A 15080-nucleotide genomic window follows, 5' to 3' on the forward strand; every position below is an offset into this window, starting at 1 on the left:
TCTTATTGCAAAATATAGCATTATTGTGAGTTTAAACCTATGTTGCCAGGAAATGTGGGTTCGAGGGCGGGTACGTCATTTTTTGAAACAGGGTGCGTGGGTTCATCGGGGGTATATTATAATTTTTATATATAATATATAAATATTATATTTTATAAATTAAAATATATATGAATTTGTATATTTTTCAACTTTAAACAAGAAAACTAAAATATTTATGATTTAAACTTTATATATTTAAACATGCACATCATTCAACATTCCACATTGACAATGAAATTTCAAAATTTCTAGTTTGATATCAAGTGCAAATTGGAGTTTACATATTAATAAGAATCATGATATATGTCCATTGTCATACTACATTCAAAATTTGCCTTAAGGCATCTCCAAACAAGAACTAGGAAATTTTAAAATACTAAAATAAAAATAGCTAATAGTGAACAATGGCTTCCTCAAGCCATGTCATCAACATCACTCAGATCTTCAGTTAGCATGCTCTCCAGGTAGGAATCACTCTCATCTTGAGGCTCCTACTCATCCATAGCAACTAGAGGTAGCTCAATAAGGCCATCTGGTTGTATCTCCTCATCCACACACATAGCATCATCTATGTATTGGTCCCATCTCTTGAAAGGACCCTCCTTGTACCCAGGGTCTTTTCGAGATATGAGACGAAGTGTGCTATGAATGTACACTAAGTTCTCTGCCTTCTTTGAGCCCAACCTATTTCTCTTTACTGAATGGATAAAGGCATAAGTACTCCAATTCCTCTCGCAAGATGAAGAACTAGCTACCTAGAATATTAGGGGAAGCCCATTAAATTAATTAAAAATTTAAAAATAAAAACTAAAATAAACCCTAAAGAACCTAATTTTGGGGTTCCAATTACCCATCATCAGGGTTCTCCATACCCGTCAAGACAAAAGAACCCAATTTTTTTAATGGAGAACCCGGTTCTTCAATTTTTTTTAATGGAGAACCCGGTTCTTCATTGAAGAATCGGGTTCTTATGGGTTCTTCTCAGAAGAACCCGTACCCGAATCTGGTACTTAGGGACGAGAACTCGGGATGGGTTTGAGAACCCCACCCCCAGGTTCGCGAACTCGTGCAACATACGTTTAAACCTTCCTTTAAGGGGTGACATCATCTTTAGTTTGCTCATTATGCATGTTTTCAGCAATAGAACTCCATTAAAAAAAAAACCCTAAACCTTGGTGTCTATTGGAAGGCCTTATACCTCCTTTGTTGATTATTCATTGAAAAGCCTCTTCTTAAGGATGTTAAATGACATTTTGTATCCTATCATTGAAAACCAGCAAAACCCTACTTATAACAGCCATCAAATTGGTATAAGAATAGAGTACTTGAAATTTGGAATAAAACATCTAGGTTTTCTAGGCTCCACCAATACTTTATCCCACCTTATAGACCTGATATCTATCACCTTGAGCCATACTCATTGAATATCCTTTAGGTCAATTTAGGGAAGCCTCCTTTGTGATCAAATACCACTAAAGAGCAGGAGAAAGGTTGCTGAGGTGATAGTATTAGTCACAACCCTTTCTCTTGTTGCCCTAAGGTCTGGTTTTGCCTAGTGAGGCTTTGCATTAGGCCTACAAGATTTTGCAACAGCAAGGACCAAAATGCAGAGTGCACAACCAACCGTTCATTGCAGCATGGACCCATTAGGTGCTCCAAGGCCTTTATAAGATTCTAAAAATAAATTTGAGTTTATTCTTCTATAACCCCTAGAAAAGACCTTAGAAAATGGTGATCCAAGAATATGCTAGTTCTACAATGTAAGATATGATGCCACTAGCCAATAGTTTTTGGATCAGAAAAGAGAATTAAGGGAGTAAGTTTCAAACTACTATCGTACCATGTTGAGATTTTTAACTGTCAACGAAGGAATCAAAGAAACCAAATCTCAGCCAAATTCTAAAATAGCCTCCTCACAAGTGCTCGAGAGGGATAGATCTAGTATAATAGAAAGAAACCACACAACCCAAGCACAAGTACTCAAAAGCAAGAGTATACAAGTGCACCTAAGAGAGAGAGGCCAACCACAAGAGAGAACGCCAAAATTAAGTGCTTTTATGCTTATAACATTTTGTACTTCAGATCAAAATCGCAATATAAGATGATATAAATGAGAGCTTGAGTCGTGTATTTATATACCACTCAAGAGAGGTGCCCCATCAAGATAGGGTTAGGAGACCAGAAAACAAGGTCACACACCTCAACAGGGTTATTGAACCTACATATCAAGTTTGATAGGTCGGCCTTAAATATACCTAATAATATAATAAAAAATAAATAATATTGCCTTGGCCATAATTACAAGTAATAATGATACATGAACCATGAACATATGTATGGATTATTCCAACACAGCCCAATTATGTATGTCCATATGAAATTTTGGCCAAGAATTTGATACAGTTAAATTTTCCATGAATTGGTTTGATTCACACGAAAATCTTAGCATGCCAAAAAATACATCAAAATTAATAAAGCATATTTAAGACTTTGTTTTTTTGTGGGAGTTACATAAATTAGGTCACAATTTCAATACCTTACAGTTCATTAACTATATACATGATGGGTATCATTTTGGATACAAAAACATACATAAATTTTGGATAATTTGCATGGTTTCTTCATATTACTGAGATATATAAAAAAAATAATTCAATTTGATTTTAAGCATATCAAATGTGAATCTAAGCCCATATATGGCAACTATGCTCTAAAATGGTAAGAACGTGCCTCAATGTACAAAATATTTTTCATAAGAATTAGATTGAAGAACAGTAGACTCTACAAGAAGCCAGAGTATGACAACTTTGAAATTCTAAGGGCAGTACCTCTAATGTATGACATATTTTCATACTATTTCTGAATCCTGTGCCTTTAAAGTGTTATGTGTGTATAATGTCAGAGTTTTTAGAAGGAAAAAATGTATCAGCAAGCTATTCAAAATTAAATGGCTGTAGTCTTTGCTTCTGTTGCCTGTGGATTTGGCATGTTCCACACTAGTAAAAAACGTACATGACATGGACATGTCTTGCTATTGCAATTCAGTTACTTCATCGGTGAATCCTAAACAGCTATATGACTTTCTAAAATATAAATCTTTGTCAAGTCTTTATACTTCCAACAAAAAGGTCTTTTGATACTAAACATACAGCAGGATGAACTTTCAACCCCCAAGATTTCAGAAATGTCTAGAAAAACAAAATTTTCAAAGACTCCGTTACATCTATGCCAAGAAAAGATTGACACTATAAAGAGATATTTCAAACCAGCATTATCTGTCAATACCAAAAGAAACAAGAACTAAAATTGCAGTCTATTTTCTTGGTAAATTACCTCTGCCCAAAACCAGTTCGAGTGGCTGTTGTTCTTGCCAGGTGTCCTGAAACTTGTGCATAGTGCTTTCAGCCCACGCTCTGTAGTGCACTGCCACAGAAAACAAAATCATATTGAAGGGAATTTCTGCAGACAATGAATGCATGCAAAGATGCAGAGATCTGAGTCTATTGTTTGCTGATACAAGTAAATGTGAATGTGACTCATATCAGCTGCCAAGGAATGAGAGACCTTGCATCCTGTAAGTGATGCTTCACAATGTAACAGGGGGATAACCAAAGTACATCAATTGTATTAAGTTAAGCCCTAAAGATAGTTTCAATGTGTACAATCTGATGATTACCTGAATAAGCCTATAGCAGGATTAAAGTCGTAACATTTAGATCATTGTTACAATTTTAAAGCAAAGACTGCTCAAGCAGCAACAGTGTAGATAATTATCACAATGCACGTGAATGCAGCAAGTTTAGAAGAATTGAATACATCATCCCATTCACTACCGGAATAATTGATTGTATAAACAGCACATCAGCGTCAAGGTTCTGTTGTCATGATCTTTTACAAATTCTATATTGCATCAAAACTTACTCCAACTACATATTCCAACAACAAAAAAATGGTTCACACTATCGTGTTGTGGTATGAAAATGAATACATCTTCTACAACGTTTTATGTAATAAACCTACCTGAAAATTCTACTATAAAATTGTAGCCAAATTTTCAGGAAACGTAGTATCAATACCTTTACAGCTATAAGAAGTTTGTACAGCTACAACATCTCAGGATTATTTCTACACCATTTATGATGGCATGAGAGGAATAACATGGGAAAGTGTAAGAAAACTACGTTCATGACCTATGTTAGTCTAGCTCACTGAATCAACACCCTAAGTTATGTTGATGCAAGGCCAGTATTGAAAGATAGGTAGGATCATGGAGATGATCAAGAATATATAAAAGAGTCATCACAAGGAAAGTAACACCATGTCAGCTAGACAGTTTAGTGGCAAATATTTGAGATGTTTTTCAATTTAGAAAGTGTTAAAAATTATTTGAGCTTCACTTTAGGTCATGGACAACCTTATCTTGTAATCCTTATTATATTTCTAGGTTTGTATAAGGCCAACCTTGAGCACTTAGGCTCATAAACCCTCTTGGGAAAGTGCCCTACCTCTGGAGGTGTGTGTGTATACACAGCTCTCATTTGAAATTTATAATCATGTGATTATTTTTTCAAAGAGATGGTTGATGGGGAACTACAATCATGTGATTATTTTTCATTCTTAATAAAGTGATTTGTCTAAGGGCACCTACCATGTGTTGAGCTCTCTTGTGCTTGGGTTTGTTTCTCTCTCTGCCATACTTATTCCTGGGTTCACTCTCGTTCTAGGGTCACACTCTTCTTGACTGATTTCTCTTCAATTGTTTCACTGCCTTAGTGGTTATTTGGTCTTCTCATTATTTCAGAATTTGGGTTTGTGTTGGTTCCATTTCATTCTCTCACTATTTCTTGTCAATCTCAACAAAAAGAAGAGAAGAGATGTAAGCATTATTTTGCAAAAGTTCTAACATTAGCACTTGAGGCAGTGGGCACTTGGTAGTACATACATGCAGGCAATATGTAACATAGAAAATGCAGGAATCGGAAGAATTGGAGACTTTGATGATGTGGGGCCATAAAAATATATGCACAGATTCATGTAAGTAATCAATGACTCATGTCCTTGTTGTATTTTTTAAACTTAATATTGAGATCACAACATTTTAAAGCCATTCTCTTTAAGGAAATTTCTTATATAGGAACTTCTTGAAGAACGAGCTCCCATAACTTTAGTCAGAAACTTACAGAAGCATGTCGAATTCCGTGAAGGCTTGTTTCCACTCCCTTCCTTGATGATTTGTTTTGTAACTTTATCATGAAGAACTTCCACTTCAGTATTAACTTTTGGAGGAAGCATATCATCTTCTTCAACTTCAGCATTCTCGGATGTGATCTCTTCACCATTAATTGTTTTATCATTGCCTGCAATCACATTATTATAATCAGAATGGCATCATATAGTAATTCATTCAACCCCAAATACCCATAATAAGGAAAAAAACCACAAGAGACTGGCCTTTGTTTTAAGCAAATCCAATTTTAAGGATATTAACATAAAAGCAGGAATAAACATATGAAAGTGAATGGAGATGACATTCACCACACTTATAGGTTATACACCCTCAGGTATCAAATTTTGAACAAGAAAAGTCACCACCTTTACTTCAACATAATCTTCATGTGCTTCCCTCGTACTTTTATTTAGAAAAATGCAAAAACACAAATTCTAAACATTAATGTAATGCAGAGGATCATCTACAGTCATACTTTTATCAATATGCTACTTGAGTTTAAGGCACTCCATGTGATATAATAAACACTCAAGGAATAGTTTATTGGCATCAAGGAAACTTTTAGGGTCTAAATTTCGCAAATGGACTAATTTTCCATGGTTTTCCCAAAAACATATTCGCTAATTTCCATTTTTTCTTAAAGTGATTCACCCAAATTTTATAGGATAAAATTATTCTACATTAACAAACACCAAAATTTTTAGACAGACTATATTAAATCATTAGAAAATTGAATATTTTTACAAAAATGTTGTCAAACATTTTGCAGTTTGCATATTAGAGACTAGCTAAATTAGTCAATGTTTCTACACTTTAAAATAAATTTTCATTCTTAAAATTTTCCCTTATTTTCCATTCTTAAAAAGTTATGAATATAATTTATATAAAAATAATATAAATATAAATGTATATAAAGAATAATAAAGAATAGTTAAATAAATAGTAATTATTTAATGAAGAGGCATGTCTCTAAGGACATGACAATTCATAAAAGAGTACCTACCTAGGTGTATATATGGGGCCCTTAGCTGTAATCAAATCATCTTCTCATATCTCTTTTGTATTCCAACATTTATATATTTATTTATTATCCTATGATGGATACTTTTATATTTAAGATATTTCAAATCTCTTTGCTGCTTATACGAACTTTGTTCATAACATTGGTATCAGAGCCATATTGGTTGAGCCTTTGGCCATCAACTCTTTGTCAGCTTCAATGTAGTTGTGATCAAGCATTTCACTACATAATTGGAGGTTCTCCATTCTGGTCGTTTCACCATTTAGGCCTTTGGCCATATTAATATATATATATATATAAAGAAAAGGAAAAAAAAAGGAGAAAATTCTATTATTTATTAAAAAAGGGAGAAAAAAAAGTTCGTGCATATATACATATAAAAAAATTTTAAAAAGTTCAAAAATAAAATTTAAAAATAAAAAATAAAAAAACAACAATAAGAAAAAGTGAATTTTATAGAAAAAAAGGGTCTACAACCCCGACTTACCAACACAATCGATGCAGGCTGCCAACACAAAGTCACATATCTAGATGTCGTGCTCCGACCAGCCGTTGTTAGTGTTGTTTTCCAACCACATTCTCCATCGTCATCCGCATCCAACTCCATTTTTCTTTCGCTGCAATTTCCCTGCCAACTTCCGCCACCAGCTAATTCTTCGATCAGTTGAGACCAATACTCTCGTCGTGTTTACTATCTACCGCCACCACTGAACTCTAGTCAACCGCCCATTTCCTTTGTTTGTTGCTCCTGTCGCTGATGAGATCTCTTGCACACTGCCACAGTGTCGATCCACCGCCACAGAGCCCATTTCCGTTGTCCAACAATCGTCTCTTTGTCCAGTCAACCAACACCTTGTTCTAGCTACAGTCATGATTTTTTCAAACCAAATTCACCCGCCAATCAACTTGCCATAATCTTCTCCTACTGCTGACATTATTTGATTTTTAAGTTCCTCAATTTATTAATAAAACTTACAATATATATATATATATATATATATATATATATATATATCAATTTAAAAAAAAAAAAAGACAATATATATATATAAAGGCAAAAATATATATATAAAGCAAAAGTGTTATATTATAAAAGATATAGAAGGTACTTTTAATATTCAATTTAATTACAAATTCCCCCAATCATAATTCAAAAGAAAAGGGGGGCATAAAAAGAGTATTCAAAGTTTTAATAAGGAATGGAAAGCTCTTTTTGAAATTTGTAAAGACAATCACCAAATACAAGAATTTGATAATGACGAAGTAAGGGTCTCCCAATTATAGATTTCAAATTATTTACATTAAAATGGAATATTCAAGGAAAAAAGGTTAATATTGTTATCAGCACAAGCAACGAGAAAAAATTCATAAATATTAATTTGGCGAATCAACTATTAATTCCAGAGCCAAATATAGGCCAAAGAAAAAACACTTTTGGTGGGAAAGAGTATGAAATTAATGATTTACAAGTGACAGTTGATCATTATGAGTATAGATCTCAATTTCGAGTCGTAATTATGATTAACAGAGAAGTTGACATAATTCTCAGTCGACCTTGGTTTAAAGAATTGGGTACGTTCATGTTAAACATAGAGAAGAAATTTTTTATGTTTCCTTGTAAGAAGATGATGATCACATTCCGAGACATGACAATGAAATCAAAATCGATAATGCCTTCATCAGAAGACTTCAAGTGTATTGTTGCACTCAATTTGTCAAAGTGTCAAGGAAGCGAAAGTGCCAAATTTTTTCAACAAGATCAGGTCATCTGTCAGCAGTCCATGTGTCATTATAAACCCATTTTGCAAGTTATGTAATGTAAATGATCCTAGTAAGACCCTGAATGTATGTAACAACTTGGGTAAGCCTATGATTTTGGCGAGAAGTTTTATCCTAGGAGGTTTTCATCTCACTAACTCATGTATGTTTCTAAACACAGATGGTCAGCAGAGTTTTTCCCTCCAGCCCCCAAAGCTAGGGTGGAATTCTTCGTTAAAGTATTAGGTGAGTCCTAGTGTTCTAGTCGAGTCTTATGTAAAAGTGATATGGGGATAATTTAAGCTAGTCGGCTAAATTATTTTATTACAGATCACTTGATCTACTAGATCATGTTATGTCGCAGAATTGGGTAAGTGTCTTGAGGGTCTAAGCCAAATGTGTATTCCCCCTTTGAGGGTTGTAAATATAAAAATCTTATGTATTAGAGGGTAGAAAAAATATTAAATCCCCTCATGTGTAAATTAATTAATTTTTCTGGCAAAACAAAATTAAATCTTAAGCCAGAAAATTAATTAATTAGAGTTAAATTAAGTTGTCTTAGGAAAATAATTCTCCAAGTGGAAAAATTCGTGGGTCTTAAAGGAATCAATTTTTAAAGGTCCTCCACCAAGGGAATATTGTATATTTCAAGAAAATTTGGACCCTTGGACCTTGGTGGTTAAGTCAAAGTCAAATTTTTGAGGAAATTAGCTCAAAATAATTAATTTTGAGCTAATAAAAATGGAATTAAATGATAAATTCGAAAATTCCTCAAAAATAAAAAATCAAGGGCCAAGATTAAAAGATGATCAAATATTTTTCAATGGCCAAGATTATTTTGACAAGGATCAAAGAAACTAGTCGTTATTTTTCCACTTGGAGGATTGATCTATAAATTAGAGAGTCATTTGAGTCTCTAGCATCTAATCTCTTGCTAGAAAATTGTTGCGGAAGCATCTTTGTAACACTATTGTCCTATTGGGAACTATTTTGTCTATCATAATAAAGACTTTGGGGTGCAATTCAAGGTGTTCATAATCATGATCTATGGTATGTATTAACTACAATGTTTCTTATTTTGTGTTGAATATTGGTAAGATCTTATTTTCATTAGATGGAGATAAAATCATGCTATTGATAGTTTCAGGTTAATCTTAGGTGGTTTGATTCCCCGTGTGATTAACAGATTGTCTTGAGATAAATACATAGTGTTTGCAGGTACTTCAGTCCTTGGCCTCCAAGTTCACAAACTTGGGCAGGAATCATTGTTGCTTGGATCCCAAATATTTGTATGGTGGATTAAATATTCGCTAAGGCTATAGTGTACATTGGGGTTTCTAAGGTGGTTTTAGCCATTCATCAAAGAAATAGCCATAAAAATATTTTCTCAAACATTTAAATTTTTCAAAACCCTTGTATATTTGTAGATTTTGTAAATAATTTCATAAATTGAATTTGTAAATAATTTTGCTAATTGGGGTTTTTTGGGGTTTTAATTTTTTGTATATATCGGGGTTTTGGGGTCTTGCAATTTTATTTGTGCAGGTTAAATTCAAAGAATTTTGAGGGTTTCAAGATATCCAAAACTTGGAATATTTTCGTGGAATTTCTAGTGATGGATCTAGGCCTAGGAAGGCAAGATCCACCACCTTTTCCTCTCCAAGTTCAGCATTCAAGCCCAATAGAGAAATTTGTGTGGCATTTGTGGGCAAATTTCGAAATATGAAGCAAAAGGCAAAGTCCGGCAAGGGTTTTAGGAATTGTTTTAGCCCTATTGGCCTAGCGTGGCTCCCTCCTCTTCTGTCATCTCATCTTCAGGCCTGCCGCAATCATTTTGGCCTTCGTTGTGAGCTTCCAGCCCTTTCTCTACTTCTGTTGGCCCTCCTCTAGGTCTACTGTGGCCCTAATAGCCCTCTCCCTTGCCTCCTTTACTCACCGCAGGCCATCGTCCTCTACAGAAGCCCTTATTTCTCTTTCCTTATCCATCAGTTGTCTTCCCTTCTCCTCCATAGCCCCTATCGTGGCCCTCTCCTCTCCCTTTCTGCCCTCGGATCCCCTCTTTCTTCCTCTGTGTTTTCTCTTATCCCCTCACGGTAGCTTCTCCCCTTGTCTTCTATCCCCTCGGATCCATCTGCTCCCTCCACTCAGCCCTTCACCTTCCCTTATCCCTCCTCAGCAGGCCTTACGCTCCTCTCCTAAGCCTCCTCCTTCCTTCCACAACCTTATCGCTCTGGAGGCCTCTGTTATTCCCTTGCTGCCTCGTGGCAGCCTCTCTCCTGCCTTCTGCTGTCCCTCATTCCTCACGGAAGCCCTCACTCTATCTCTATAAGGTTTTTTGCCCTCTGTTTTGGGCCTTCCTGGCCTCCTCCTCCTTAGTCGTGGGCATCACTACCCCCAGGGCCCTCTCCTTTCCCTTCATCGTCATCCTCTTCTGCTCTGCTATCTCTTGTTTCCATATGAAAACCCTCTTTACCATCTATTGTAGCCCCTAGGGCCTCCCTTCTCTCAATGAAAGCCATCTTTTGCCTCCTCTCATCACTACGTAGACCTTATTGCACCATTATTAGCCTTTCCCATTACCTTGGTTGCCTCTATTTATCTCTAGGGGTATCATTGCAGAGGCAGTGGGACTATCGTGGTGCTCACAAGTAGACTAACATTGGAGAGGTTTCAAACAGAAAACTAGGCCTCTTCAAGCCCAAGGGTTTCACTAATTTGTGTCCTCCAATTCTTGATCTCCTCACTGCTTGTTTGAAACTATCTACAACATTCATGAACAGTGGTGAAAACTCATCAAGTGGGCATAAAATTTATTAGCGGGCACAAATGAAAAGGGTTGACTGAAATCAATGAGGCATTCACTGTTTGATTACTGTCATACTTTTCTGAAGGCATAATGAGGCTTAAGATCATAACAGCAGCATTAGCATCACAAACTGATCTTGGCAACGTGACTATGGTGGTAGGTTATTTTATTTGCATGAGAGATTAATTGCATCCATTTTCCTTTTTTTACTGTTCATAATTTCAAGAACTGATCTGATGATTTTCTGAATCTAATGTAGCAGAAATTATGAGCTTGTCATTAGTATCCTTTGTTTCTGTTAGCATTTCAGTACTTTAAAAGATGAATGGAGAAACTGGATTGATTTCTACCCTAAAGATTTAAGGGAGGCATCGTTGCACCTAATCAGGATTCAGATTTGTTGATTGTTGCATTAGCACTGACATATTGCTCATCTTATTACATGGTTAAACATTTCATGTTACATCACTTGCAATCTAATTGTCTTGGCATTTGAAAGTAATTGTATGAGCACTAAGACATCTATCTCTCAAGTGTTTAAAATCATTGGCATTATATAATATTGGCATACGATCATTAAAAGCCATTGGCATTACCTTGGGAGACTCCTAGCTGGCATTGATATTTCTATCATTAGTGGATAAATGCTCTTCTCTCTTTACTTGGTCAATATCTTTATCTTGAGCATATTAGTGATCGATCATATCGTGGATATCTCTTGTTGGCATTTGATAATCTGGCAACTATTCTTGTTGTTAAGATTGCCTTTCTATTCATCAATTAAGTACTCTTGTCATAGGATAACCATAACTAAGTACTTAAATAACATAAGCAATCTTACCCAGGAATCACTCACATCTTTAACAAGCACCTAAGCAGCAGTTGACCATCCAGTTACTTGGCATCTAATTTGTAAATAAACAAGATTTTGACTCCATAAGGCATTGATCTTAATAGTGAATCCAATCTTATATCTTGCTTAAATTAACCAAGTGGCTAGGCCACTCAACTGTGTCTCCCAGATAGGTTGGTTCCCAACTTGTTTCTTGTCTTGTTTCCATAGGGACTACCCCCCATAGTTTGTTGTTGGGAGACAATTAGAATGGAGTGGGGGGAGGTGAGGGTGACAACCCCCACCCTGAGCAGTTGTCGCAGTGCTTATACAAGCAAGGAAACAACAAGTATTTCAAAACTGAAGTTTCAAGGCAGTGAAAAATCAATATCAAAGAAGCAGAAGGAGCTTGACGAAATCATATCTAATAAAACCAAAGAGAATCTCCGTTTAAAAGATCATAATCAAAAGCTTCTTGAACAAAGAAAAAAGTGTAAAGCTAAAAAGCTCCAAGTTAGAACAAGAAAAAGAAAGTTCTGAGAAGAAATTCAATGAAATTCTATCGAAAAAAGAAGAAGGAAATTTGCGTTCAAAAAAATTTAATCAAAAGTTATTAGAACAAATCAGAGATTTAAAAAATGAAAAGGTCGAGCATCAAAATGAAATTGAATCAGAAGTTCAAAAGCATTCATGTTTAAAAAATCATGATCACAATTTGCTCACTCGAATTAAGAAACTTAAAGATGATAAAAAATCATTGAAAATCAAATTAGAAGAACTTACGACAAATCCAAAGTCTCCAGCTGAAACCACTCAAGAAGATGACAAAATAATTGAAGTAAAAACATATTCAGATGTTGTAGTTCAAACAATGGAGGTTTCAAGTAAAGATCCAACGATTAACCAAGTGACTTTCGTACCTAAAGGAAATCAGATACTTCAAGTAAATCAAGAAATTGACACAAACAAGTTAAGGGGAAATCAGGTCACGAAAACTCCTTATCTACAACCGAATCACAAGAGCAAACATCTCAATCAGTCTACGTATCAGTATCATTCAAAACAAAAACAACAAACTTATGTTCCGAAGAACAATGATGTCAACACAATCCAGTCTAATGATAACAATTTATCCCAGCTATCAAGTAATTGCAAAGTTCCACAAAAAATTGATTTAGGATGGTCAGATTCTTTCTCAGTGCGACAATTTTGTTTATCACTTAGAGGATCCTATCATCATGTATCAATGAAGATGACAATTCGAAGAACTCTGAAAGATACGAAAAGATTAAAAGACAAAGAAACAGATGACATGCCTTATCAAGCAATAAGCTTTGAGGACAAAGCTTTTTGAAGAGGAAGGCAATGTTATGAATATAATTTATATAAAGAATAATATATATATATATATATAAAGAATAATAAATAATAAATAATTAAATAGTAATTAGTTAATGAAGAGGCATGTCTCTAAGGACATGACCATTCATGAAAGAGTACCTGCCTAGGTATATATACAGGACCCTCAGTTGTAATCAAATCATCATCTCATATCTCTTTTGTATTCAAACATTTATATATTTAGTTATTATCCTATGATGGATACTTTTATATTTCAAATATTATGAATCTCTTCGTTGCCTATATGAACTTTGTTTGTAAGAGACATTGATGAGTATACCACATTCGATGAATCACCTACAACCACTTCTCATAGTTTTAAAACTCGGACTCGAACTTGGAACCGGCCGAGGGTCAACTCCAACTCGGACTTTGACTCGGTATAGACCCAGACTAGTTGATTCCAATGACTCAGTCTTTGTAAAAAGCACATTAAATATTTAAATTTAATGCAAAATCATATTTTTAAAGATTTTCATTCATGTTTCCAAACTCAAAGCGTTAGAATAATAGAGAGAAGACAACACTTGATCAAAGCATGCTCATGAATATATCTATTATATAAAAATGGCACCGAGTGCATTATCCAATACATGTAATATGTAGAGATCAGAACAAAAACACATAACCAATGCTACTCCAAAAACCAACTCGTCAATGTTGCTCCAAAGATTGCCCAAGAACCTCCTTAATGTTGCTCCAAAAACCAACCCCAACTGCTCACAAACTCCTCACAAATGCTCACATAAATTCAATGAGATAGTTGTGAGGAAATATTGTAGGAATTTATAGGGTAAGTTCCTCAGATAGAACACCAAAGGACACTGCTCACAAACAGATCACAGATCAGTACACTAATATTCTTGACGTGGTTAAAACCCTCAAAGAGGGAAACAGTCCACAGCCTGAGCCAACGCAGCCACTTTAGGGAATTTATTAATGTAAAAGAAAGAAAATTTACATAAGCTTTTCTCATGAATGGTCACCCTACAAATGACTCTCCATGCTCTTTAAATAGAGATCATGGACCAATCGAGTGTTAAGCCACGGATCAAGTGTCGGTAATACTGAGGAGAGAATGAACCGTCGGATCACTTCATGTTTAGAACATATCGTGACCGTCGGATTGTAAGTTACAAAAGTACATAGTAAAGAAACACAATTTACCTAACTCTACACTAGACCAAGTTATACTTAACTATTTCCTATGTGTCAGAATATCCTAACATCCCCCCTTAAGAACAACTTGGGATAGGATTGAAGGATGTACAAATATGACACAATGGGAGAAGGACGGAGGCATTAGAGCCTATCCCCCCTTAGTGACAACTTCCTGAACTCCAACCATAAATCGAAGTTTAGTAAACTTCGCCTCTGTGAGAGCCTTTGTAAAGATGTCTGCAACTTGATCATCGATTGAACAATATTGCACTTCAAGGACATGGTCATGAATGAGCTTTCTGATGAAGTGCATGTGTAGTTCAATGTGTTTGTTGCGCTGATGTTGGACTGGATCTTTGCATAGTTGAATGGCACTTTGATTATCACACCAAAGTGTAGTCAGATGCTACTATTGAAAGCCAAACTCTGACAGGATCTGACGAAGCCACAGGGCTTCCTTACTAGCTTCTACGGCGCCACAATACTCTGCTTTTGTTGAAGAAAGAGAAATGGCACTTTGTTTCTTGCAAGCCTATGTAATAGGTCCAGAACCAAGAGTGAAGACATAACCTGCAGTAGACTTCTGATCATCAGGGTCACCAGCCCAATCGGAATCAGTGAAACCAACCAATAAAGGGGATGCTTCTGCATTGTAATGAATCCCAAACTGAACTGTACCTCGAACATAACGAAGTATTCTTTTAGCTGCTTTCCAATGACTTTCATGTGGGTTTTGCATAAACCGAGCAATAAGGCCAACAGCAAAGGAAAGGTCAAGACAGGTATGGGTCAGATACAAAAGTTTTCCTACAAGCTGATGGTATAAGGTAGC

At 35.4% G+C, this 15080-nt stretch overlaps 1 protein-coding gene across 5 annotated transcripts in view; it reads right to left on the bottom strand.

The window, feature by feature from the left end:
• The window catches only part of TWD1 (FKBP-type peptidyl-prolyl cis-trans isomerase family protein), a 276499-nt gene that overhangs the window by 111427 nt on the left and 149992 nt on the right, over positions 1-15080 (bottom strand). For all 5 annotated transcript variants that reach the window (XM_089437394.1, XM_089437391.1, XM_089437390.1 and 2 more), the window contains 2 exons: positions 5223-5399; positions 3376-3465 (listed from right to left, as the gene is read on the bottom strand). In XM_089437394.1, the coding sequence (XP_089293520.1) occupies positions 3376-3465; positions 5223-5399 (267 nt within the window). The remainder of the gene's footprint in view (positions 1-3375; positions 3466-5222; positions 5400-15080) is intronic.

This window comes from Pinus tabuliformis, chromosome 5_2 (assembly GCF_031772625.1).
Source record: "Pinus tabuliformis cultivar Carrire ecotype Pingquan chromosome 5_2, CPIR1, whole genome shotgun sequence".
Taxonomy (NCBI): domain Eukaryota; kingdom Viridiplantae; phylum Streptophyta; class Pinopsida; order Pinales; family Pinaceae; genus Pinus; species Pinus tabuliformis.